We start from the raw sequence: 27,277 nt of genomic DNA, 5'->3' as shown, positions 1-27,277 counted from the left end.
GAGAGAGAGAGAGAGAGAGAGAGAGAGAGAGAGAGAAAGGGAGAGAGACATAGAATATGTCACTGAGTGGGTTTGAACCTAGAACCAAGGCATTACATATAAATATACAGTGGGGCAAAAAAGTATTGGGAGAATGTCATATGGTCAGATGAAACATAAATATAACTTTTTGGTAAAAACTCAACTCGTCGTGTTTGGAGGACAAAGAATGCTGAGTTGCATCCAAAGAACACCATACCTACTGTGAAGCATGGGGGTGGAAACATCGTGCTTTGGGGCTGTTTTTCTAAAAAGGGACCATGACGACTGATCCGTGTAAAGGAAAGAATGAATGGGGCCATGTATTGTGAGATTTTGAGTGAAAACCTCCTTCCATCAGCAAGGGCATTGAAGATGAAACGTGGCTGGGCCTTTCAGCATGACAATGATCCCAAACACACCGCCCGGGCAACGAAGGAGTGGCTTTGTAAGAAACATTTCAAGGTGCTGGAGTGGCCTAGCCAGTCTCCAGATCTCAACCCTATAGAAAATCTTTGGAGGGAGTTGAAAGTCCGTGTTGCCCAGCAACAGCCCCAAAACATCACTGCTCTAGAGGAGATCTGCATGGAGGAATGGGCCAAAATACCAGCAACAGTGTGTGAAAACCTTGTGAAGACTTACAGAAAATGTTTGACCTCCTGTCATTGCCAACAAAGGGTATATAACAAAGTATTGAGATAAACTTTTGTTATTGACCAAATACTTATTTTCCACCATCATTTGCAAATACATTCATAAAAAAATCCTACAATGTGATTTTCTGGATTCTTTTCTCTCATTTTGTCTGTCATAGTTGAAGTGTACCTATGATGAAAATTACAGGCCTCTTTCATCTTTTTAAGTGGGAGAACTTGCACAATTGGTGGCTGACTAAATACTTTTTTGCCCCACTGTACATACCAAAATTGTATTAACACACAGTTTCACACACACACACAGTCCCTCACCTTGGTCCTCACTGGGCCCATCAGTGGAGGAGTCTGAGTCAGAGGGGACTTCCTTCTGCCACTTCTTCCTCTTCTTGGGTGGAGGCTCTGCCTTCACTGGCCTAGCCCTCGAAGGGCGCTCTGTCTTCTTCTCTCCTCCTCCTCCTCTCTTCTCCTCCCTCAGTCTCTTTCGGTCCTCTTCACTGCTCCTTCTCTCCACCTTCTCCTGAGGTGGTGGATGCCTCTTCTCTTTTTCTTCTCTCTCCTTCTCCTCCTCTCTCTCCCTTTCTCGCTGTTTCTCTTTTTCCCTCTCCCTCTCTCGCTCCTTTTCTTTTTCCCTCCTCTCTCGCTCCTTCTGCTCCCTCTCCTTCTCTTTCGCTTTCTCCCTCTCTTTCTGCTCTCTCACTTTGTCCTTTTGCTCCCTCTCTTTCTCCTTCTCTTTGTCCTTTTGCTCTCTCGCTTTGTCCTTTTGCTCTCTCTCTTTCTGCTCTCTTGCTTTGTCCTTTTGCTCTCTCTCTTTCTGCTCTCTTGCTTTGTCCTTTTGCTCTCTCTCTTTCTGCTCTCTTGCTTTGTCCTTTTGATCTCTCTCTTTCTGCTCTCTTGCTTTGTCCTTTTGTTCTCTCTCTTTCTGCTCTCTTGCTTTGTCCTTTTGCTCTCGTTCTTTCTGCTCTCTCGCTTTCTCCTTTTGCTCTCTCGCTTTCTCTTTTTGCTCCCTCACTTTTTCCTTTTGTTTCCTCTCTTTCTCCCCATCTTTCTCCTTTTGTTCCCTCTCTTTCTCTTTTTGCTCCTTTTCCTCTCTCTCTTTCTGCTCCTTCTCTTTTTCCTTTTGCTTCCTCTCTTTCTGCTCCTTCTCTTTTTCCTTTTGCTTCCTCTCTTTCTGCTCCTTCTCTTTTTCCTTTTGCTTCCTCTCTTTCTGCTCCTTCTCTTTTTCCTTTTGCAACTTCTCTTTCTGCTCCTTCTCTTTCTGCTCCTTCTCTTTCTCCTTCCGCTCCCTCTCATCTCGCTCCAATCGTGGTGGAGTTTGACTGATGGCAGGGGGAGGTGGCTTGGGGAGCGATGGGAGTGATTGACGCCTGTCAAGGTACAATTTTTGTTGTTGTAATTTTGCAGGTTATTGCTTACAGTTAATATTTTCAGATCTACACAAGTGCATGGGCGTAGGGGCTTCAGCTCTACATTGGGTTGGGCACGTATGAATCAAGATCCAGAGGAGTACGGCAAACACGCAGGGACAAACCTACCTCAACATGAGTCCAGGTCTGTGCCAGGGTTTACGTGAGCACACACGGACATAATCCTTTTTATTGAAATTCTCCAGGAACTTGACATAGAGACGTTGGTACCGCATCTTGGCATCGCCAAAGTAGCCCAGGTACTGTGAGAGAGAGAAAGGGAGAGAAATATTTATAGAGACATAATAATTTGAGTCATTATAAACAAATAATGTGTAGCTTCAAAATGTGTACAACTATCATGACGATCTCATGCTGGATTGTAAAATCCTTGCATCCATTGCTGGATTGTACTTTGAGATGAAAAAGAAGGAGAGAGTCTCCTGTCTTAAAGGGGATGTGAGTAACTCACATTGCTGGTGGCACAGAACTGCCTCTGTCCGTCTTTGATCTCGGGGCTGAACTTCTGCAGCAGGGCTTTCTGCACTCTCCAGATGGGTGGTGGCTCGCGGCCGGTCTGCAGGGCCATCTTGAGAGACAAAGAGAGTATGCACAGGGCCTTCAGAAAGTATTCATACCCCTTGATTTACTCCACATTTTGTTGTGTTACAGACTGAATATTCAGGATATTAACTTAATTTCTTTGCCACGTTATTTGCAGTTTTACTTTCGTGCCTTACTGCAAACAGGATGCATGTTGTGGAATATTTGTATTCTGTACAGGCTTCCTTCTTTTCTTTTTGAGAAGACAAGACATACCACCTCCCACAGTAAATGCCAGAAGCCCTCACCTTGAGCGTGCCAATGTCCTCAGTCCGCACCACAAACTCATCTCTCTCCCGGAAGATGCCCTCGCCGCCACTCTCACTGTCCTCCTCCTCACTCTCTCCAGCAATGGCCGCATTGTCCTGCTTTTTGGCCAGGTGCAGAGAGGTGATCTTGGGGGCTGGCGCATCCTCAGGGGTGGGGGGTGAGTGTGGGGAAGAGGAGGGTGAGGAGGAAGGCTGGGCCAACTCTGGAGCATCCGAAAGGGGAGGGGAGGAGGAGGGAGGGGGGGTAGTGGAGGGGGGCATTGCAGGGGAAGGGGAGGGTGGAGAGGGCAGGGCAGGGGGAGAGGAGCTGGGGGGAGGAGAGGCGGAGGGGTGGTGGGTTTGTTGGGGGGACGGCTCCTGCTGCTCCTCTTCATCATCCTTATGCTGGAAGGGCAAAGGGGAGGGTGGGGAGAGGGGTGGGGGAGATAGGGGGGAGGGGGAGGAAGAAGTGAGAGGGGACGGGGAGAGGGATGGGGGCGAGGGGGGTACGGGGGCGAGGGGAGGCCCGGATGGAGAATCTGGGGGGGGGGGGGGGGGGGTTCAGAGTATATTACATCTTTGGAAATGAACAACTGTTTGTCAGACCATTTCAGAACATCTGGGATTGTAGGCTACTCACCTTCCACTTTTGGAGCATCCAGCATCTCAAACTCAGGCTCTCTCTCCTCCTCCTCTTCCCTCTCCTCTACCTCTTTCTCCACACCCCTGCACTCTACATTCAGGTCTTCCTTTACACTCTCTTCTTTCTCCATCTCCTCCTCTTTCTCCATCTCCTCTTGTCGTTCGTCCTCTCCGTCCATCCCTTTCAGTCCTTCCTGTTCTGGGGGCGGTGTATTTGGCTGTGCGTTGGCCTGTGTGTTGTGAAGTTGCATGTTTGTCTCTACGTCATCGTCCTGCTCCTCCAGATCGGCTACGTCCTCCTGCATTTGGGCCACGGGCGGCGGCGTTGGTGGCAGCGATGGGCTCTGGGGCGGAGATGGGCTGGGTGGGAGCGGGGCCACGGCTGCAGCCAGCGTATGGGGCGTGTCGTAAAGGGCAGATATGGCCGAGGAGATGCTCTTCTGCAGGTCCTGGTTCTTACTGACAGAGTCCTCCTCCTCGTCGGAGGAGAAGGACGGCAGCGTCTCCAGGTTCCTCTTCAGCTCGTCGTCCAGACGCTTACAGGGGCTCAGCCCGTCCTCGCCCTCGCTACTGTCCCCAAACGGAGGGGGTGGAGGAGGGGGCGGTGGAGGGGGAGGCGGGGACAGGATCCTACCCTTCAGGGAGGAAGAGTCTGTGGTTTCAGCTCCTTCCACTGGCCCTCCGAGGTCTTGGGGTCCACCAGGTCCAGATTCAGGCTGCTTCTTCCCCGTCTTGAGGAAGTCCAGGAAGGAGGCCATGAAATTAGACTTCAGCTCCGGGGGCTTGTCCTCCGTCTAAGAGGGAGGAGGGGGGGAGAGGAGATAAGGAGAGAAGAAAAAAGAGGGGAGAGGAAAGGTGAGGTGCAGATAAGACCGGGGAGGAAAGAAATAAGAAAATTAATAGCAGGAGAAATGAGAAAAGGGTGTGAATGGGAAAAGTGAAAAAAAAAAGGTTATATAGGAGGGTGATTTGTATATATTATAATAAAGCTTGGACAGAAACCAATGGTAAAATCTCCCTAAATGCTATATAACTGTATTTTTCCATGCTTCGTGTTGGGGTGTACCTTTAGAAACCTTTCTCTTCCTCTGAATAGAGGTAGTTCACCTTACCAACAGCAGGGGGGGTCTGAGGGTGGTAAGAAAATATAATTGGGTAACCATGGCAACAGCTACCCTGGCAACAGCCTTCTCTCTCCTCTCTCCCTTTCTCTCTGTTTTATTGTCAGTCAGAGAGGCTGGCTGTCAATCACCTCAGACTCACGTCTCCGCTCCGCCCTCTATAGGCTGCCGATATGCGCACACACACACACAGCATTACACAGCCTCAAAAACACAGCTCTATGTTGATACACACACACACAGCCTCACATACACACAGTTCTAATGCATCTTCAAAGCAAAGCCAAATGGAGAGGTCATCTGTTTTGGCTGTCCTGACATTTAAAAAAAAAAATCACTTTGGGACCTTTTTCAGATGTAAGCGGTATCCCTCTGGGCACACTGCATCATTTCAACGTGGATAATTGGCTAATATTTGGTTGAGACGTTGATCAATGAGATTACAACCTCTATTCACCCACTCGAAAAATAAATAAAAAGTTTGTTGAATTTCCAACGTGTTATCACCATCCTTTCAACCATCTAAAAGCACAAAATAAAAAACTGTCTGATTTTTGGTTTAGTCGTCAAACAAATACCTATCCCCGCGCTTTCAACCATATAAACTGCACAGCAAAGTTCAAATGGGACTACAAAGTCAGATATTTTGTTTATTTATACAATTGTGATATCACTGTGTTTCCTCTAATGGCAGAACCAAATGACCTGGATTGCAGTTGAGATTACATTAAAAGTACATGGTGCAAGTGCTCAATGCCGTTTGAGATTCTGCTGAGATTATTACAGCAATCTCCACGGATGTGCAGTGACCTATGCATGCCATCTTAAACATGCACACTTTATATGACTACGTAAGAAGAAATGTATAGTTAACCTCAACATTTGGCCATGGATGGAATGATAGCAACGGTGACTATTTAGTTTTTAAGCAGAGATCTCTCAACAATCACTCACAATAGCACATTGTTAATAGTCAGTGACAAATATAATAGCTGGGCTTTGTTAAAACTTTGGATGGGAGGGTAGCTGTAGCTAGAGCAATTCTCCAGTAGGAGGTGCTGCCCAGTCTATTGTTTTGTTTCTTCTGACAGTGGATATAACAGTGAAAATCTGACGTTGTTTTAAAGTTGCAAATTCAACATAAGGTTTGTCTATGTTGAAATGTGGTTACCATGATGACATAATCCTGTGGCTGATAACCTCAGAACAATAGTTGTGAACCTTTTTCATATCCATTGTATTTTCCACGTAGATTCCACGTCACAATACGTTGACAAATGACGCTGAAACAACGTTGACTCAACCAGCTTGCACCCAGTGGGATATTTTCAAAACTCTAAGTACAAAACTAAACTGATAACACTTGTATCTTATGTTCAGAACATTTGATTGTTCATTCATTGATGTCTCACGGTTTCATTAGTCTTACAGTCCCATTATCCTTGCACAGTACATATGTTTTGGCTCTGTACTCCAGCACTTTGGATTTCAAATGATACAATGACTACGAGGTTAAAGTGCAGACTGTCAGCTTTAACTTGAGGGTATTTTGTTTCATTTCTATTTTGTGCCCAATAGAAAGAAATGGTAAATAATGTATTCTGCCATTTTGGAGTCACTTTTATTGTAAATAAGAATATGTTTCTACACACTTCTACATTAATGTCGATGCTACCATGACTACGGATAGTCCTGAATGAATAATGATGAGTGAGAAAGTAAGACTCACAAATATCATCCCCCCCTCCCCCCACACACAAAAAAAATACTAACCTCCCTTGTTATTTTAATGGTGAGAGGTTAGCATGTCTTGGGGGTATAATATTTGTGCGTCTGTAACTTTCTCACTTATCATTACTCGCAATTCATTCAGCACTCTCCGTAATAATAGCAGCATCCATATTAACGTAGGATTGTTTAGAAACATATTATATTCTTACTTGTATTTACAATTAAAGTGACTCCAAAACGACACATTATTTACCAGTCATTTCTATTCAGCACAAAATAATCTGAAACAACAAAAAACAAACAGCAAATGCGTCCAACAAGTTTCTAGAGTCCCAAGCTTGATGTACACATTGCGTGCTAGGACTATGGGACCAAATACTCATCTTTTGACTACTTTAACACACATAAGTGAATCTGTCCCAATATTTTTAGTCCCCTAAAGGGGGGACGATGTACAACAAGTGCTGTAAATTCTAAATGGTTCACCCGATAATGATGAATACCCTCAAATTAAAGCTGATTGTCTGCACTTCATAGTCTCATATTCATTGTATCATTTCAAATCCAAAGTAGTGGAGTACAGTGTGTAACTGTCCAAATAGCTTTGGAGCTCACTGTATATTGTTATATACAACCCAGGTATTTCAGCAGTGCATTGTACACTACACTATAATTCCAAATGGTAGCACAGAGTGACTCTTTCTACTTTGTCCTATTGAAGCACACTGGCTGATGGAATATGATGATGTAGTATTTACAGCCACATCCATATATATGATTCGGTTTTACCTTCCAACATAAATTTATGTCAAATTTGATACATTTATGGAGGGGAAAATATAGAAATGTAGTGCTCAGAAGTTATCAAACTATATACGTTACAGTAAGCAATCTTTTGGTTCAGTAGTTATGTTTGGAGCACTTCGATTAAGTGATAGTTGTATTGTTAAAAAATGACAAGAAAATCATTATCTAAAGGCAAGTGAACATTGCATTTGAAAACCAGATACTTAGATTGAATGTGTCCAAATTGAAAGACTGATTTGGTGCAGTGAACAAGTGACTTTGTGAAGGTCTGTGTGGGACTCAGTCAATCAAAAATGCCTAGAGTTGTGAAAATGCCCCACATACTTGTAGAAAATTGCACCAAAATGTTGAAAATAAAACTAACACACGCCAATGTGTTCTCTTTTGTCTTTCCCCGACTTGAAATATCACTTGTGGAGCCTTATGCCCCTCTATCTTATTCGCCCCACTAACCACAAACTCTAACTACACACACAAGCTCTCCTCTGGATGTTTGTGTTCCAGTCAACGTTAGCCTACCACTGTTGTGACTGAGGTAGAGCCTACCCTGAAGCCTTCTTGCCTGACGAGTTACCCTGAAGCCTTCTTGCCTGACGAGTTACCCTGAAGGCCTTCTTGCCTGACGAGTTACCCTGAAGCCCTTCTTGCCTGACGAGTTACCCTGAAGCCCTTCTTGCCTGACGAGTTACCCTGAAGCCCTTCTTGCCTGACGAGTTACCCTGAAGCCCTTCTTGCCTGACGAGTTACCCTGAAGCCCTTCTTGCCTGACAAGTTACCCTGAAGGCCTTCTTGCCTGACGAGTTACCCTGAAGCCCTTCTTGCCTGACGAGTTACCCTGAAGCCCTTCTTGCCTGACGAGTTACCCTGAAGCCTTCTTGCCTGACGAGTTACCCTGAAGCCTTCTTGCCTGACGAGTTACCCTGAAGCCCTTCTTGCCTGACGAGTTGCCCAGCGCTGAAGGGATCTCTGAGTTAAAGGACTTGTGAAATATGAGTAATGAATTATAGATGACACTGTGAGTTATTTCGGAGGCGTAGGTAGGAACGGATTGAGGTTTCTCACCGTGTTGGAGAGCTTCTGCATGGCAGCCCAGGCCTCTGGGGTCAGCTGCTCATCCATGTCCCTTTCCCACGTCATCTGTGGCGGCCACAAAGCAAAGACATTAATCACATGTTCAAAAAACGAAACCCCACAATCAATTAAAAGCAGTGGTCCGGCCCGCTTGTTTCATGGGGCAACATTTACATTTCTGGCATATCGGCTCTGCTGTGTGCTACAAGAGAGGTTTAACGAATGATTCAATTGATGACTGATGAATTGATTGATTGATTGACTTTGCATTGTTGTTTAGTTGAGGTTATATTCCCTGTTCTATAGAGTGATGTGAGGAAACCGGTCGCCACCGTTTCGGCTGTTCAACATCAATATGGACATCTGAACACATTTGAATAAGACAAAACAACAGTCTCTGTTGCACCCCTGTGAAAATGTTCTCTCTCGTCAATTAAACTTACTGCATTATGTTAAAAGGGCATTACAGTCAATTGATACCAGTATATATTTGTAATTACAACCGCTTTACAATGAGTAAAAGGCAAGTGATGAGAGTTAGGAAGGGATTGAATTAGAAAATCGCACAGAAATCTACACTGTTCATTTCATTGGCCACTTTCCTGTGTCCACACTCTCCCTGTTGCTGAGGCAACAGCCGCCATTTTACTTTTACCATGACCAACCAGCAGACATCAACAGATGGAATCCAGAACATCAAACTCACACAAAAAGACTCCATCTTATCTATCTCAAGCCCAACATAAGAAATACATTCAAAAGCCCCCCCCCCACCCCCCCACAATACCATACATGGCTGGCAGCTGTTACACTTAACGCTCAGACTACAATCACATATTGATAGAGGATGAGGTGACTAAGTGCTTTGAGCACCGGGAAAAGGGCAGTGTACAATCTTAATGATTTCCTATGAGATTCCGACTATTATTATACAAAATAACGAATATAAATAAATATACAGTGCCTTCAGAAAGTATTCACACCCCTTGACATTTTGTTGTGTTACAGTATGAATTTAAAATTGATTCAATTGAGATGTTGTGTCACTGGCTTACCAACAATAACCCATAAAGTCAAAGTGGAATTGTGTTTTTCCGAAGTGTTTACAAATTAATAGTCAATAAGTATTTAAACTCTTTGTTATGTCAAGCCTAAATACTGCAAGTTCAGGACTACAAATGTGCTCTAAAAGTCACATAAGAAGTTGCATGTACTCACTCTGTGAAATAATAGTGTTTAACATGATTTGGAATGATTACCTCATCTCTGTACCCCACACATACAATTATCTGTAAGGTCCCTAAGTCGAGCAGTACATTTCAAACACAGATTCAACCACAAAGACCAGGGAGGTTTTCCAATGCCTCGCAAAGGAGGGCACCTATTGGTAGATGGGTCAAAATAAAATAAAAAGAAAGCAGACATTGAATATCCCTTTGAGCATAGTGAGGTTATTAATTCCACTTTGGATGGTGTATCAATACACCCAGTCACTAAAAAGATACAGGCATCCTTCCTAACTCAGTTGCCAGAGAGGAAGGAAACCGCTCAGGGATTTTACCATGAGGCCAATGGTGACTTTAAAACAGTTACAGAGTTTAGTGGCTGTGATAGGAGAAAACTGAGGATGGATCAACAACATTGTAGTTACTCCACAATACTAACCTAAATGACAGAGTGAAAAACAGGAAGCATGTACATAATAAAAATATTCCAAAACATGCATCCTGTTTGCAATAAAAGTTAAAGTAAATTAAAGTAAAACTGCAAAAAATGTGGCAAAGAAATTAACTTTAAGTCCTGAATACAAAGCGTTATGTTTGGGGCAAATCCAACACATCACTGAGTACCACTCTTCATATTTTCAAGCATAGTGGTGGCTGCATTATGTTATGGGTATGCCTGTCATCGGCTAGAGATTTCTTGGGGATAAAAATAAATGGAATAGAGCTAAATACAGGCAAAATCCTAGAGGATAACATGGTTCAGTCTGCTTTCCAACAGACACTGGGAGACAAATTAACCTCTCAGCAGGAGAATAACCTAAAACACAAGGTCAAATCTACACTGGGGCTGCTTACCAAGAAGACACAATGTTCCTGAGTGGCCGAGTTACAGTTTCGACTTAAATCGTCTTGAAAATATGGCAATTCTTGAAAATGGCTGTCTTTCCCAGAAAGACCCACAGCTGTAATCGTTGCCAAAGGTGATTCTAACATATATTGACTCAGGGGTATGAATACCTAATATAAATTAGATATTTCTGTATTTCATTTTCAATACATTTACCAACATTTCTAAAAACATGTTTTCACTTTGTCATTATGGGATATTTTGTGTATATGTGTGAGATTTAAAAAAAAGATTTAATCCATTCTGAATTCAGGCTGTAACACAACAAAATGTGGAATAAGGGGCATTAATATTTTCTGAAGGCACTGTAAATATTGAATACTATATATGCTGAATTTAAATTATATAAAGTCAGATGCAGATTAAAAACATACTCATTATCACATCTGGCAGATGTCCAAGTTATTTTTTGGGCCTAGTTGTTCATATCAGAAATATTTCAGTTTTCTTTGCAAAATGTTTGTCAGTTTTAATTTCCCCTCTGAAAGAGAGACAAGTGATCCATCCCTCCCAAGCTGCTGTGTATAATGTGACAGGAAAGAGGAGAAAACTCTCAGGTTTAGTCACACACCACAGAGCATCAATCCCCCAAAACACACATCAAATACCTTTGTCATTCTCAGAGACGAATCCCAAATTCACCACTTTGAAGTGAGAAGCTCTGCCGAACATGAATAATTTAAAAAGATATCAGGTACACCCACTAATGAGAAGGAATCTCTTTCGAAACCTCAGATACTGTAGCTACAGTGCATAACAACAAATCAACAGTGAAGTACTGACCAGGGAGTTCAGTAGAAAAATAAACATCATTGCTGATGAAATATATTTAAAAAATATATTTTTTTTTTAATCAAAGCAATGCATCACTACTGATTCTCTGAAACTATCCCTTAGTGTCTTATAGAGAGAGGCCTACCTATCACCCTTGCCCAAGGATGTACATGTAGTGGTAAATAAGTTTGGATAAAGCTGAACACTGGTCAAAATGACAGATGGTGAGTGACGTAAACATTAAAGCAAACAATAACGTAATAGGTACTGTCATGACGTTGGCCTGGGGGTTGGTTTATGACAGTCATAAATATCTCTTCCCCCCTTTTTCCTCTCTCTACCCTACTAAGGTTACATTTGCAAAACCCCTTGGTTAACATAGAGATTCTGGGAACGTCAGAAGGTGGGGGGGAAATGAACTATATTCTGGTAATCCGAACAATTGAACATATGCAGTGGTACTTAATGAATATGATGTCAGTTTCGTTTGTCATCTGAGACATTCTCATCAATGATAAGATGACATAAGCTCTACAGTGGAAAGTCTATACATCAGAGTTATCAGAGTCACATGGAATTGTTGTTCAATTTAAATGTTTGAATATGAAATTATTTGTGATGGGATGAAATGTGATTTTAGCTTCTAAAATGTGAGATGTGGGTTTTCATTAAGTTAGGGCTGCTCACTCAGTGGCCCGCCCACGTGAAGAGACAGAGGTAATAAAACTTTTCAAACACACCCTCCTCTTCCTTCCTATATAAGCTCTTGACGACAACAATGTTCCAATGAGGTAGGCTGATGATCCTATGTCAGAATGGTTCAGATAAAACTACAGAACGAAGCCAACGAAGCCAACATCAGCATGAGCTTTGGTTGCGAATGGTATGAACTTTGAACTCTTATTCACGACAGAAGTGATACCTCCTAGCCGTTGAGTTAGCGACCGCAGCTGCAAACGCAGGTTAGGAAGGAACAGACAGAGTATCCTTTCCAAATGGGAGGGTAATTTAGAATGCATAAGATACTGTATTTACGATAGCACAGCTTCTTCCCTTTGTTCCCCAGTCTCCCGCTCTTTCACTCAAACCCCGCCCCTTTTCCTTTGGGTAACAAGCTGTCATATCTGTTCCGCCCGCTAGGGACATTTTCCTATGACGTAAAGAATTATCTAGGTATAATTCATTCTTTGTATATGTAATTCTGAGTGATTAGTTAGGTATTTAGTAAATAAATAATTAAACCCAATTTTATATTGCTGATTCAAATTGTTAGCCAGGGTTCTTCAAGAATTTACAACTTTCAGATTATGAGACTGAAGTAAGATGACGATTAATGTTGACTGCTATTGATGTAAAATATTACTAAATCTTTAAGAGTTTATTCGGAAGATAACAGCTCAATAAATATTCTTTCATGATGCCCGTTTCTCTAGTTAATTACATTTACATGATTAGCTCAATCAGGTGATATTAATTACAGATAAATTATTTTATAGAATAGCATGTTATAGCAATTAATCCGGCATAGCCAAAGACACGACAGTACGATTTACCAAATAAAAAACAGCAGGTAGAACCCAAAAAAGACAAAGGCAGATGCACTTACCTCCTGGGCTTGAGCTTTCTGCTTCATCTTCTCCTGGCTCCTGGTGATGTTCATGTCCATCCCAGCAGTGGGTCCAGGACTCAGGCCCAGGGAGGGAGCCGAGCCCACCGACCCGTCAGAGAGAACCGGGTCGGTGCTGGACAGGGAGTCTGTCCTTAGCAAGGAGTCCGAGGGAGACATAGAGGGGATAGGCAGCTTGATCTGAGAGATGTAAAGAGGGGATGGAGGAGAGTGATGGGTGTAGGGAAAAGAGGAAAAGAGAGAAGGAGGAATGAGGGTATTAGGGGAATGGTGAGGGGAAAAAGAAAGGGATAGTTGAAGTGAGGGGTATAGGGATAGTAGTAGTATTGAGTTAGTGGGGTAAGAGAGGAAATAACACAACTGATTACTTACAGTGCCTTCAGAAAGTATTCACACCCCTTGACCTTTTAAAATGATGTTGTGTTAAAGGCTGAACTTAAAATTGATTAAATTGAGGTGTTATGTCGCTGGCCTACAGACAATACCCCATAAAGTCCAAGTGGATTTGTGTTTTTAGACATATTTACATATTAAGAAAAAATGAAAAGCTGAAATGTCTTGAGTCAATAAATATTCAACCCCTTTGTTAAGGCAAGCCTAAATTAGTTCAAGGGTAAAAATGTGCTTAACAAGTCACACAATAAGTTGCATGGACACAACACATCACTGAGTACCACTCTTCCTATTTTCAAGCATGGTGGTGGCTGCATCATGTTATGGGTATGTTTGTCATCGACAAGCACTTGGAGTTTTTTTAGGGTTAAAAATAAATGGAATAGTGCTAAGCACAGAGGAAAACCTGGTTTGGTCTGCTTTCCAACAGACATTGGGAGACAAATCCACCTTTCAGCAGGACAATAACCTAAAACACAAGGCCAAATATTTCCTGGAGTTACTTACCAAAAAGACATTGAATGTTCCTGAGTGGCCCAGTTACAGTTGACTTAAATCGACGTGAAAATCTATGGCAAGACTTGGAAATGGCTGTCTAGTAATTATAAACCAATTTGACAGAGCTTGAAGAATTAAAAAAATAATAATGTGCAAATATTGTACAATCCAGATGTGCAAAGCTCTTAGAGATTTTCCCCAAAAGACTCAGATGTAAACCTTGCCAAATGTGGTTCTAACATGTATTGACTCAGCGGTGTGAATAGTTATGTAAATTAGATGTGTCTGTATTTCATTTTCAATACATTTGCTAAGATTTCTAAAAACATGTTTTCACTTTGTCATTATGGGGTATTGTGTGTATAATTCAGGCTGTAACACAAAATAAGGAATAAGTCAAGGGGTATGAATACTTTCTGAAGGCACTTACGGAGTCCATACAACTCGCTATCTAAACATGATATCACTCTGCTCATGTCTCCCTTACCTTGATAGGCTTGAAAGGTTTCTGGTGCTGTGGATGCTGTTGATGAAGGTGTTGTAGGTGCTGCTGCTGTTGAGGTTGTATATTTTGCTGCTGTTGGAGGTGATGGTGTTGGTGCTGCTGTTGTTGAAAGTGCTGTTGTTGGTGAAACTGCTGCTGCTGTTGTTGTTGTTGTTGTTGTTGATGATATTGGAGGTCGGGTACTTTGTTCATTTCTCGGTGCATCTCTATCATCCCTTCCTCTTTCCTGCCACGCCCCCTACCCCGCCCACGACCCCTGCGGGTCTCCCCGCCTACATTTCCCATCAACCCCCTACAGTAGGGCGGCTCCGGGAGCGGGCGGATGCGAGGGCGCCCTCTGGGCCGAGGCGGCCCTTCACGTTTGGGTTTGGTCGGTTTTCTGCCCCTCTTCTTGGGCCCGTCGTGGGGTAGGAGCTGGGGAGGGGGGCCAAGGGAGGGGTAGCCGGACGGGTGGCAGAAGTCCAGGTCGCCCATCAGAGGGCTGAGGGAGCCCACCCCTGAGGCCCCTCCTCCTCCAGCCTTCCTGCAGCTGGACACCAGGTCGGGGAGGAGGTCAGGGAGCCGCCGGCTGTTCAGGCGGATGTCAGCGGGAACATCAGCCTTGTCCTCGTCATCCTCGAACTCATACTCCTGGGCGTAGTTCTTCTTGGCCTGCGGCTGCGGGTCGCGGCGCTGCTTCAGCAGGTGGAAGGAGCTGGTCTTCAGCAGCTTCTTGGGTCGGGAGGAGCAGAAGATGGGTGACGTCAGCCCGGCCAGACCAGAACCTCCACCCACGCCCGTACCCCCAATCATCTTGTTGGCGGAGCCGTCCCCAGGAACTCCCCCTGGAACCCCCAAGCCAAGGCCTGGGGTCTGGGACTGGATGAGGCCGAGCTGCTCTGTGTTCACAGTGGACGGGAGCTCATGGGTTTTCAGAGAGTCCAGGTCCAGATGCATGGTGCTGTTTTCTGTTTCCGTGAGGCTGTGGCAGTACCCATACCCCTGGTCGCCATGGTGACCCATCATGTCATAGCCACCTCCTCCATCACTGGTCTTGACGTCCTCCATGCTGTCTGGTCCCTGTACACGTGCCTCAGACATACCTTCCTGCACCCCTTGGCCTGCCCCGGGAACCCCGGCGCAGCTCGACTTGGAGTAGTCGTCAGAGCAGAACATATCCTCCATGCCGGGGAAGAAGGAGCGATCCTCATCCTGTAAGAGGGAGTCTGGGAAACAGATGGAGGTCAGAGGCACAAACCTTTGCTGCTGGCCTTGGATCTGGCCCGCTTTCCCCACAGGGCTCACAGTGTCAAACTGGTGCTCTTTGAGCTGGTCCAACTGGGATTGACAGAGCTGGGGCTCCTGGTCCCTCTGATGGGGCGGAGGCTGCTGCTGCTGGGGCCCTGCGTTGGTTGCCAGGTGGTGGGAGTGGGGGTGGGCATGGGTGTGCGGGAGGGGGTGGTGCGGGTGGGTCTGCTGTTGGTGATGTACGTGGGGGTGGTGTGGGTTGAGGTGGTGCAGGTGGGAGGTCGTGGTTATTCCCAGGTCTGGCTCGGAGAGGAAGTCGTGAAGCTTGGAGGCAGTTTGTTGGGAGTGGTGATGAGACGGCAGCCTGTGCTGCTGCTGTTGTTGCCTGTGTCCGTCACCACTGCCCCCATCTCCTCCCCCCACCCCACTTCTCTCCACGGCCCCTCCACTGTCTCTGCTGTTGGCACGAGACAGGGTGCGCTCCAGCATGTCCAGCGGAGAAACCGAGTTCTGGCTGGCCTGGCTGTAGTGGGCCTCCATAGCCTGGGACTGGAGTTGGAGCTGCAGCTGGGATTGAGACTGGGGCTGGGGATCCACCCCTGCTTGTCCCCCAGGCTCTGCCTCTCCACCTGCCCCCATCATGGCCTGCTGACTCATGGAGTGCTGCTGCTGCTGAGAAGCAGCTTGCTGGGTGTCCATCTTGTTGCGGGTAGTGTGGGACAGAACAGACTGGAGCATGTGGGCAGAGGGAGGCTGCTGGGGCTGGTTTGGAGGGGAGTCCATGAGGGAAAGGGAGGGCTGGGACTGTCGGGGCTGCTGCTGCAGTTCGGGTGTCTTCCGCAGGTATGGCAGCTCGGACGAGTCGGGAGGCTTTTTGAGCTCCATGTGAGGGTGGCCATGGGAGTGGGGGTGGGCGTGTCGGGAGTGCTGGGTGTGTTGGGGGTGTGAGGGGGCCTGCGAGGGATGGTGGGGGTGCTGGGAGTGAGGGTGTTGGGAGTAAGGGTCGCTCCTGCCGTAGTGCACCACTGAGCCGAGGGAGTCGTGTTGCTGCGGATAGGGGACGTGCGGGTTGGGGTGGGAGAGGGAGTCTGCCCCCCCCCTTCCTCCGCTGGCTCCTGCTCCAGACAGCCCACGTTCGTTCTTGGCCTGCTGCTGCTGTTGTTTCTTCAGCGACATCTCCAACTGGCTCTCCAGGCCACCTCCGCTGACGTTACCTGCAGTACCGGGGACCGAGCTGTTGGTGGCGCTGTTGGTGCGGATGACACTCTGCAGGTGGTAGCGCTCCTCAGAGGCCTTACTCAGGTCGTAGGCCAGACCTTTGCCCCCATCCCTGGCCTGAGGGATGGACTGTGGCGGCTGCTGCTGGGGGTGGTGCTGGGACGGGTGAGGCGCAGGGCTCTGGGCATGCAGCAAGTGCTGGATCAGGAAGTCATCGTCATCGTCATCCTCCTCGTCTTGAGAGCGCTCCACTCCCAGCATATCGGTGTCTGGCTTGGGCTTGGGGGGCGTGGGGTGGTAAGACTGAGGCTGGGGGCCTCGGGTGTCGGGGTAGCCCTGCGGAGAGGACAGGAAGGCAGGGGAGAGGACGGAGGATAGGTATTTGTTCCCCCCGGCTCCCCCGGGGGACTGGGCAGGGCGGGCGGGAGCAGGAGAGTGCAGCCCAGGTCGAATGATGCCAGAGTTGCTGGAGGGAGAGGGGCTGGAGTCAGGGAGGTGATATGAGCTGCCTCCTCCAGCTCCACTGCTACCACCTGATCCTGCACCCCCACCTCCTGAACCACCACCAGCCCCGGACCCTGCCCCGCTGCCGGCTGACCCTCCACCCCCCCCAGACCCCAGGAGGGCAGGGGAGTGCCTAGGGCCACCGTACCCCAACGAGGGACTGCCTGCTCCCCCGAGGGAGGTAGGCAGCGAGCTGTATCCTGAGTCCGTCCCGTAGACCACTTCGGCAGAGAAGGAGCGGCCTCCTGGCCCCAGTCCTCCATACCCTTTCCCAGAACTCCCAGGGCCAGAGGTCAGGTCCTGGGCCTGGGGGGAGCTGAAGCCCCCATAGGGCTGGTGAGAGGGGAGGTGTGAGGGAGGGGGCTGGCTGGGGGAGTAGGACTGCTGCTGGGGAGGTGTCTGTCCAGGGAGGCCTGCGGTGGGCTTGGCGGGGGCCACAGGGGACCCGTATGCTGACAGGCAGGGTTTAGGAGGAGGCTGCTGGGCCGGGGCGGAGGACACTGGAGGGGGAGGTGGGGGAGGGGGCGCAGACTGAATTGGGGGCTGCTGTCTGGATGGGGCTGACGAGGAGCTGGAGGAAGGGTTAGGGTTGGAGTTTGAGGAGGACGAGGAGGCTGAGGGCGGGGTGTGGGGGGTTCGGGAAGACGAAGAGCCCGAGGAGGAGTAGCCGCTACTGGAGCTGGAGTTCTTAGCCCCCTTCCCTAGACCTCCACCTGATCCTGAGGAGGAGGCGGCTGAGGAGGTGTACGGGGTCTGGATGATGGGGCGGTACACTTGGTCTGACCGGGGGGAGGGTTTGGGGTCTGCTGAAGGGCTCTGCTCTCCCAGCGGACTGCAGGACACCCCTCCATGCCGGTGGTGGGAGATCTGCTGGTAACCCGATGCCCCACAGCTGAGGTAGTGCTGCAGGGGGTGGGGGGCTGAGGAGGAGAGCTGGGACTGAGCCGGAGAAGAGCGCTGGTAGTGCTTGATCACACTGTCCTGCCGGGGGATGGCCCTTTCCTGGGGTGGCTGGGGCGGAGGGGGGGCGGGTGCCGATGAGAACACAGAGGCATTGTACAACTGGGAGGACTGGTCCTGGAGCTGGGAGGACAGCAGGTTAAACTGGGGAGGGGGTAAGTGGCGGCCTGAGGAGGAGGAGGAGGTTTGCGGCGGGCCTGTGGGGTCCTGCGACCCTCGGTAGGCGGCGCCCTGTGAGGAGAGTAAGCGGTCGAAGCCCAGGCTAGACTGCGAGGGCGTCTTGATGTGCAGCAGGGGGTCATGGGGGGACAGGAGGCCGTTGGACGTGGGGCTGAAGGTGGGGGAGTCCTGGAGGGAGAGCGAGGCGCCAGGGAAGGACCGCCCAGAGAAAGAGGCTGGGTGCTGGTAGGCCGAGAGGGAGGAGGAGGGGAAGGAGCCAGACCCGATGAAGAGCTCTGGCTGAGTGTGCATCGCTATGGGAAATGGAGATAGAGAGAAAGACAAGTAACAGATATTATTATAAATGTGCTGCTGTCCTTCATAACACTTAGAAAATGATGAACACGACTCAGTTGTACTTGAACATGACTCAAGACTGGCTCCTGCACTCACCAGTCTGCCAGGAGGGTGTTCGGAACTGGGAGAGGAGGGAGGAGGCTGAGGGGGGTGGCTGCCGACCCTGGGACTCCAGTGCTGAAATCAGGTTCATGACAGATGGGTCTGGACCAGAGGGACTGGCATGGTGTAGCCCAGTATCAAACAGCCCAGATAAGCCTAGAGGACACAGACACAAAAGCATTTACTCAACCACACACATTTTTCTGTTTATAGTGACTCATCTAAACAACAGTCTAGTCTAAACAAAAACACTTTGATAGAGAGAAAAATGTACATGCTCCCTGACTAGAGGTCGACCGATTAATCGGAATGGCCAATTAATTAGGGCCGATTTCAAGTTTTCATAACAATCGGAAATCGTCATTTTTGGGCGCCGATTTGCCGATTTTTTTACACCTTTATTTAACTAGGCAAGTCAGTTAAGAACACATTCTTATTTTCAATGACGGCCTAGGAATGGTGGGTTAACTGCCTTGTTCAGGGGCAGAACGACAGATTTTCACCTTGTCAGCTCAGGGGATTCAATCTTGCAACCTTACAGTTAACTAGTCCAATGCAATAACGACCTGCCTTTCTCTCGTTGCACTCCACAAGGAGACTGCATGTTACGCGAATGCAGTAAGCCAAGGTAAGTTGCTAGCTAGCATTAAACTTATCTTATAAAAAACAATCAATCATAATCACTAGTTAACTACACATTGTTGATGATATTACTAGATATTATCTAGCGTGTCCTGCGTTGCATATAATCTGACTGAGCATAAAAGCATACAAGTATCTAAGTATCTGACTGAGCGGTGGTAGGCAGAAGCAGGCGCGTAAACATTCATTCAAACAGAACTTTCATGCGTTTTGCCAGCAGCTCTTCATTGAGCGTCAAGCATTGCGCTGTTTATGACTTCAAGCCTATCAACTCCCGAGATGAGGCTGGTGTAACCGAAGTGAAATGGCTAGCTAGTTAGCACGCGCTAATAGCGTTTCAAACGTCACTCGCTCTGAGCCTTCTAGTAGTTGTTCCCCTTGCTCCACATGGGTAACGCTGTTTTGATGATGGCTGTTGTCGTTGTGTTGCTGGTTCGAGCCCAGGGAGGAGTGAGGAGAGGGACGGAAGCTATACTGTTACACTTGGCAATACTAAAGTGCCTTTAAGAACATCCAATAGTCAAACGTTAATGAAATACAAATGGTAAGAGGGAAATAGTCCTAGAATTCCTATAATAACTACAACCTAAAACTTCTTACCTGGGAATATTGAAGACCCATGTTAAAAGGAAGCACCAGCTTTCATATGTTCTCATGTTCTGAGCAAGGAACTGAAACATTAGCACATATTGCACTTTTACTTTCTTCTCCAACACTTTGTTTTTGCATTTAAAATAAGTATTCATTCAGTATTGTTGTAATTGTCATTATTACAAATAAATGTTTTTTTTTTAATTATTGTTATTTTTTTTAAATTGGCCGATTAATCTGTATCTGATTTTTTTGGTCCTCCAATAATCGGTATCGGTAGCGGCGTTGAAACATCATAATCGGTCGACCTCTATCCCTGACTGTGTGTATAGGTTAAGACAATATTGTACTGTAATAACAGGTATTCTAACATTCTATATGACAACCTTTTGGCATCATGCAGAGACCTCAATTTCACATATGAATCAAGGTTCATATTAGCCCTGCCCCTTACCTAGACTCCGCCCAGCCCCCCATGCCCCGCCCTGTCCAGAGCTGCCAGGGTGGTGATTGGTTGCGTAGCCCTGCAGAGGGTGGGGGGTGCCATAAGCCTGGCGATGGAGCAGCTCTGAGTCCGGATGGGAGGACCTAGAACTCCCATACACCAGGCTGAGGAAAAAGGGAGGAAGGGGTGAGAAATCATTAATTAATGAAAAGTTGGATTATTCTTCTATATCGGGGATATCTAAATCGAGATCTGCAGTACAGCTGTTTTTCTTGTCTCTTTGGTAGATAATTGATTGATTAATGTAGCCTAATTGATTGGCCAGAGAGTCCACTCACTTAGGTTGGAATTAGTCTCTGATTATAGGGTGAATGTATGTCAATTTGTCTCAGGCAGCATTGACTTTATATTTATTTTCAATCGTCAAATAGTCATTCAATCAATCAATTATGAAAACCAGAAGTGCTGCAGACTTGATACATCCGAATTGGGACGCTCATGTTGTATACCAGGGGTATTCAAATCTTACTCTACGAAGTCCAGAGTACTGCTGGTTTTATTGTCTACCTGATTGCACCGACCTGATGTCCCAGGTCTAAATCAGTCCCTGATTACTAGGAGAAGAACAACAAAAAAGCAGTAAAACTGACTGAGGTCAAGATTTGAATTTGCGGGTTGTATACGAATAGTGAGGCAAGAGAAGCATTGTGCATACAGGATATTACTGATAAACCCATCATCGTCAATTAGGCCTAGATAAGGCTATTTTCTTGAAAGCCTACAGAATTTTACATAACACATCCTGTTATCAAATAACAAAGAAATAGTTAATTTCCCAAACAAAACAACTGTCAACATCTAACAAAATAGTAGTAGTGTGAGGGAATCAGCAAATGCAAGGCTTTCTGCATCGATAAAATCCTGTTCTAACCACAAAGCCTAAACAACAACAATGCATTCTAGTCCGGTTGACAGTGTCTCCCAGGCTTTGGTGATGGATTACCTTTCTAATCTACCTATACTCTCTTGTAGAGTTGTTTACTTAGGTATACTCCATACTGTATAAGGTCAATATCGCCCTTTCCAGCCCACACCATAAAATATGAGCCAGTCTTGCACTTTACACAGGGCAACCTAACACTCAAAATAAGGTATTGCTCATCAATATCAGCCGCTAAATAGAACTGGGAGCAACATTCACATGAAAGTCTGAATGAAAAGAAAGATTTTCAACAATCACTCCCACTTCTAATCACTTACTCGCACAGAGGGGAAAAACAACACCCAAACAGAGACAGTGTCCCAAATGGCCTGGTCAAAAGTAGGGCACTATGTAGGAATAGGGTGCCATTTGGGATGCAGTAGGGTACCTTTTAGGATGCAGTCAGTGTCGGAGAACAGAAAATCTCCATAGAGTCAAGAAATCAAAGGTTGGGCAGTCACCACACTACAGTGCAGTGTAGTCTCTACATTTAAATTATGTTATTTCCTTAATTCATTCATGTGGAATACACTCAAAACGATTATGCATAAAGACAGTTATTATTAACTGTTTACTTATGAAGTCCTGTGATTCTATTGTTGAACTGCCCGATAACCATGGTCTTTTATCAATTAGATGTGCTCGCCTCCTGCGTCCTCTCTCTTCTGTCCTCTCTCGCCAAAGGTAATTGAGGAGAGGCGGCAAGGAGATGGAAAGTCGACGAAAATGGCTTGTAATGAAATGAGACTCCTTCTCCAATCGCACGTCATCAGGCAAATCAAGTTTACAGGTTGGAATCCGGAATCCCAAATCAAATGTATAAACTGACCAAAACGATTAAGCTAGTGCACAACCTTTTATCAATAAAAGGATAAGTATCATATTATTTTTAAATGTTTGCATGCTTTTTCTTAAAGGGGGTTTGGCAGATTTCAAAACATTTCCATGAAGGACTCAGGTAGGATACACTTGTGCTTCCTTGCCAAAAGGAGGACATCAAGGAGGGGAGGACTGTATTCTGTTTGCTTGCTAACGAATTTACACACTCTTCGACCACTCATCGGTTTCCGGGTCACGGAGGAGAGAGGACAGTCTTTTTTGCTCCAACGAGAAAACCGGCATATCACCCTTTGGTTATCTTCAGTGTAATGTGATGTTGATTGGCCACCACTCTGTCACCATTCAACCAATCATGTGACTGTGACTAGCCACCTTAGCTGATTGGAATTGCTGTTCCCCAGTCATGCATAGAAAGCTAGCAGCAGAGGCGAGCGGTTATGACTGGACAACAAAGGCGAGATGAGGCGAGACCCATAGTGGTTTCATTGATAAAAGCGTGGTGACTGTCTGAGTGTATCGGTCGCTGACTCCTCCTCCTCCTCTGCAGCCGTGCTAAGTTTAGCCACGGCTCGGTTAGCATACGCCTCTATCTGACTCAGGAATCAGGGGTAATTTTCTCTGAATATGACGCGTCAGCGTGTTCAGCATTCTTGAGTTTGACACATCCATATATTCTACTGAAATCTTTATAATATGTTAACAATTGAAATATTTATGGCTAAGAGCTAAAATATCAAACTAAACCATAATCCCTAAATGTCGATTTCTATGTTTAAGAAATTGGTTCCATTGAAAAGAATGGTTCTGGAACTAGACACTATATTCTAGAACCAGACGCAGTCAGGTTCAGTACTTCCACTTTCCCAGAATATATGTACATTGAGAATTCAATGGGCTAAGCAAATGAGTCAATAGTATGTATTTAGTTGAGTGCTAATCTCTTGTACTGCTCAGATGCAATTTTCAAATGAGCGCACCACCTCTCCATCTCTTCCCATCCTGTTCTCTCTCCATCACCTCCTCTCCTCCTTCAACCTGTCATCTTCTCTCCTCTCCACATCTCCTCTCCTCCAAATTCAACCATTCCTTCCTCCTTTTCTTCTCTCCTCTACATCTCTTCTCCCACCCCCTCCCCTCCTCTCCAACTCTCTGTCGGGCCATATAACCATGATGGAGTGAGCTGCAGTCCTCAAGATTGTGAAAGAGGGGATGAATAAAGGAGGGGGAGCTATTAATCCTTCATTAAGACTGCTTTCGCAATCAACCACTGTTCATTTCACCCTGCCTTTCCGTCCAGGCAGGTGTATGATGATAATAGGCTCAGTAGTTTAATACACTAGACATTTGTCTTCTACAGACATGCCTGGTACTAGTAAGAGCTGGTAAGAGCTTGGTATGGAGATTCTGAGCTAAACAAATGTATTCTACTGGTATTATTGCTATGGTTAGTTGAGTGCAGCAGAGGGCATTTTTTGGAACTCCGCTGTATTTACAATACAATATGATTCAGACTATAAATGGGCAAGACTACCAAAATGTGTCAAGGCTACCTGCAAGCATGTACAGGTATGATACCAAAATAGATGTAACCACTATACAGTCTCATATAATCATACAACTGATTAAATGACTCATACATATTGGAATATGTTCATTAATTGCACATTAAAATAAAAGGTTTCTATAAACGTTTTCACTTCAATTAATATGGCTGAAGATAAAATATTTTGTAACTGTCATCCAATGTTGGTTAGGTTCATTACCCTAGAACAGTAGTAGAACAGTAAAGTAGTAGTAGTTTCTGTTAATTTACCTTTTTCAGTAAAGGCAGCCAGACAATCCCACATTAAGGAGCATGAGGTCATCATAAGAACACCAGGACTACATCAATCTGCCTGTGGGCTTGGAGATGCCCTTGACTCTGGGATTCAGCCATCAAAAAAAAAAAAAACTGCTGGCTAGGCTAGATCAGCTGACCCACAAAAGAACATATGTGTGTGTGTGTGTGTATATATATATATATATATAATATATATATATTATTTTGGGGCCTAAATACTCCTTGGTTTAAAGATAAAATACAGTAGTAGACTACATAAAACATTGTATGTATCTCAAAACTGTCAGTTACCAAGGTTACAGGTCTTGGTACAATAGTCTATTCTGCATAAGCAATTACTATAGCTTTGAAATAGTTTTTGCAGTGATTTGATCATTTGCATCTTTGTGGAACCAATGAGTATTCAGGCCCAAAATAGAAAATATGGTAACACTTTATAAGAACAATATAATAAGTGGCACTACCAGTGAATGACACTGTAATAGAGGGCACGGTTAGGGCTTTATGCAATTGCTCCATGCACACGCTCAGTCAGAATGCAACATTTATTTGCCTGTGGGACTAATACTTGAGAGTTATGTCCCTTACAACCATTATGCAATGGTATTTTGCTCATATTAAATCTTATCGCCAATCGGGAATTTCACAGTATCTGCGTTTTAAAAACAAATTATCCAAATAAACTGGTGTTTACTGCGAGCTACACTGTTGCTACATGTAAACGTACTCAGTAGCAAGATTGATTTGGTTGTCCCGGCGACGACTGGTAATGTGCGTAGCCTTTGAAATGTAAGTAGGCCCCAATTCATTAAAAACACAGGAGACGGGGCATTTTAAGACACACAATGTCAAACATGGTAACATTTCGTTACATTAATAACGTTCTTACATGATATATCATTCCCGTTTTAATTCATGCGTTAACGGAAATTAGAGATGATTTGAGATATTTTACCAGTTGCTAACGCGTTAATGTTATCTGGCTAACGTTCGGTTAAGCAACTGTCTCTCAATACCGCATAACATGAGTTAGCTAGCTGGGTAGTGAGTTCTGGCAAACATCACACAAGCCATAATTTTAGCTAATGACATTCGTTGGTGTTTATGTTCGATTCTTATACATTTTACTTTGTAGCCAAAGACCTGCAGCATTGAGTCAATGCAGAATCATTTAACTTGAACAGACCAACTAACGTTAGCTAGCAAGGACAACAGTTACATGTAACCTTTAAGCTAGCTAACTTTACCCCAAAATGGCTATAGCTAGTAGAGGTTTTTCTCGCATGAATGAAAATGCAGTTGGTGCACACAAAAAAAGTAATACACCTATCATTGCACCTGTTAATAATACGCCTATCACCTAAACTTGAGAGTGAAGTTAGACAGTTACTGTATTACTGTATTACATACCGTTACCAATTTATTCAAGTTTCCATCAATACAATTTCTAGGCTTAAAGCTATCTTGGAGTTATTACCCCTATATAGAAAAACATTTGCACTAACATCCATGCTGCAACTGCTGCTGCTTTAATAATGGGATTTAATGTACTCGTGCTTGCAGAGTGAGTTAATTAAAATACCTTACAATTCACTAGCTAGCTGTCACTAAATTGTCACTGTTATTAGCTTAAGTTATGAAAAGTGTTTACTCTTAATTGTTTGATGATAGCTGCATATCTTTATTTGATTTAGCCTACACTCATCCTACAGTGTATTTGCGAGAATGCGAGACGATGAAAAAGCAACCCTGCAGCACCACCATTTCTAGCATAAAGGCAATTTCATTTGTAGACAGTGTGCTAGCTACAGTAATCTGCCGACAGTAGCCTAGCTACAAACATTGCATTTTGCATCGTCAAATGCATTTGGTTTGTATAGCTAATTAGCACCAACCATTGCTTTGTAAACGTATTACGCAATCAATGCATTAGTAAAGACAACACCGTATGCATTCATATAATGATGGAATATTGTGAAAAATGCAAAAGTTCTTTGCAAATATCATTACATGATTATTTTTCTTCATTTCTGATTATTCACTAGCCAGCTAAAGCTAGCTGTATCCTCCCAAGCACAACCCATCCCCCCTCTTTTCGCCCCTCTCCCCCCTTTTTTTTTCTGTCTCGGTCTACCTTCCGTATCGCGTATTAACTCTCAATCGCGTTCCTTGCATCCTCAAGACCCCCCCCCCCCCCCCCCCCCCCCACACACACACAATCTTGCTAATGACAATACTGATAGCCTTGCTATAGCCTATCTGGCGCTTGCAAACAATGTAATCTATATATATAATCGGAGCGATAGAGGGAGCACAGATTGCATTGCCTCTATCGGCATGGGCATTGTTACAGCAAGCTAAGCATATTTATGCATCCAATGTATGAGGGCGCACATGTACGGGTACAAATGCTTACCTTGCCTTGGCCGATCTCTCGTAACTCCATCCCGTACCAGCGCCCAAATCACCGAACCCTGTACCAGGATAATTTCTTTCCATTAAAGAAAAGACGAGAGATGAAGATGGAGAGATAGTGAGGGGGTAGGGGAGGGAGGAGATGTCTTAAATTCTCGCACGCTATCACTCCCTGTGTCCTTTTTTCCCCCTCTGCTCAGTGTCTGTTTATTTCTCCCGATTCACTAGCAAGTCCTCAAGACTGAGACCAGCACGGAGGGGGAGAGGAATGGAGGGGAGGAGAAGGAGGAGGGGGATATGGAGGATACAGAGGGAAGGAGGGAGTGGGTGGGGGGGTCACACCAACCACCACCACAAAAATCCGGTTTCTTCCTTCCCTCCCCTCTTCAACTCGCTATATATTTCAATGTCTATTGTCCTTCTCGGCACCACCAGCGATTCAGCTGATGCTAGCGCGTAGCCTAAACCAGTCTGTGCAAAGCTAAATATTTGGTGCCCATGTTTCACTCTAGAATGATGTACGCTCTCTTACAATCCCCTGTCCCCTACGTTGTTGAAGTATTGTATTTCTAAATTTATTTGGAGAAAAAAAAAATATATATATATATATATATATATATATATATATAAATAAAATGTGGCGATTCTATTATAGCGACAGTGTCTATTGTTTATATTTTGGCATGCCAGTTCCCTCTCCAAAATACATTTACACACACCCCCTCCCTAATATTGGTAGCATAGGCAGCCGATAGTGGGCGCTAG

At 45.4% G+C, this 27,277-nt stretch overlaps 1 protein-coding gene across 1 annotated transcript in view; it reads right to left on the bottom strand.

The window, feature by feature from the left end:
• Window positions 1-27,034, bottom strand: part of prr12b (proline rich 12b) — a 31,005-nt gene extending 3,971 nt beyond the window's left edge. The window contains exons 1-11 of the mRNA XM_090192930.1: window positions 26,514-27,034; window positions 20,445-20,599; window positions 18,752-18,913; window positions 14,213-18,612; window positions 12,814-13,014; window positions 8,292-8,366; window positions 3,569-4,364; window positions 2,929-3,467; window positions 2,550-2,666; window positions 2,207-2,340; window positions 987-2,038 (exon numbers count right to left, since the gene is read on the bottom strand). Coding sequence (XP_090049056.1) covers window positions 987-2,038; window positions 2,207-2,340; window positions 2,550-2,666; window positions 2,929-3,467; window positions 3,569-4,364; window positions 8,292-8,366; window positions 12,814-13,014; window positions 14,213-18,612; window positions 18,752-18,913; window positions 20,445-20,599; window positions 26,514-26,596 — 7,714 coding nt within the window. The 5' untranslated portion in view covers window positions 26,597-27,034. The remainder of the gene's footprint in view (window positions 1-986; window positions 2,039-2,206; window positions 2,341-2,549; window positions 2,667-2,928; window positions 3,468-3,568; window positions 4,365-8,291; window positions 8,367-12,813; window positions 13,015-14,212; window positions 18,613-18,751; window positions 18,914-20,444; window positions 20,600-26,513) is intronic.
• Window positions 27,035-27,277: the final 243 nt, after the last annotated feature.

Source organism: Oncorhynchus mykiss, chromosome 12 (genome assembly GCF_057628025.1).
Source record: "Oncorhynchus mykiss isolate SJ-2025 chromosome 12, ASM5762802v1, whole genome shotgun sequence".
Taxonomy (NCBI): Eukaryota; Metazoa; Chordata; class Actinopteri; order Salmoniformes; family Salmonidae; genus Oncorhynchus; species Oncorhynchus mykiss.
Note: the sequence above shows the minus strand (reverse complement) of the source record. Positions and strands in the feature narration are given on the sequence as shown.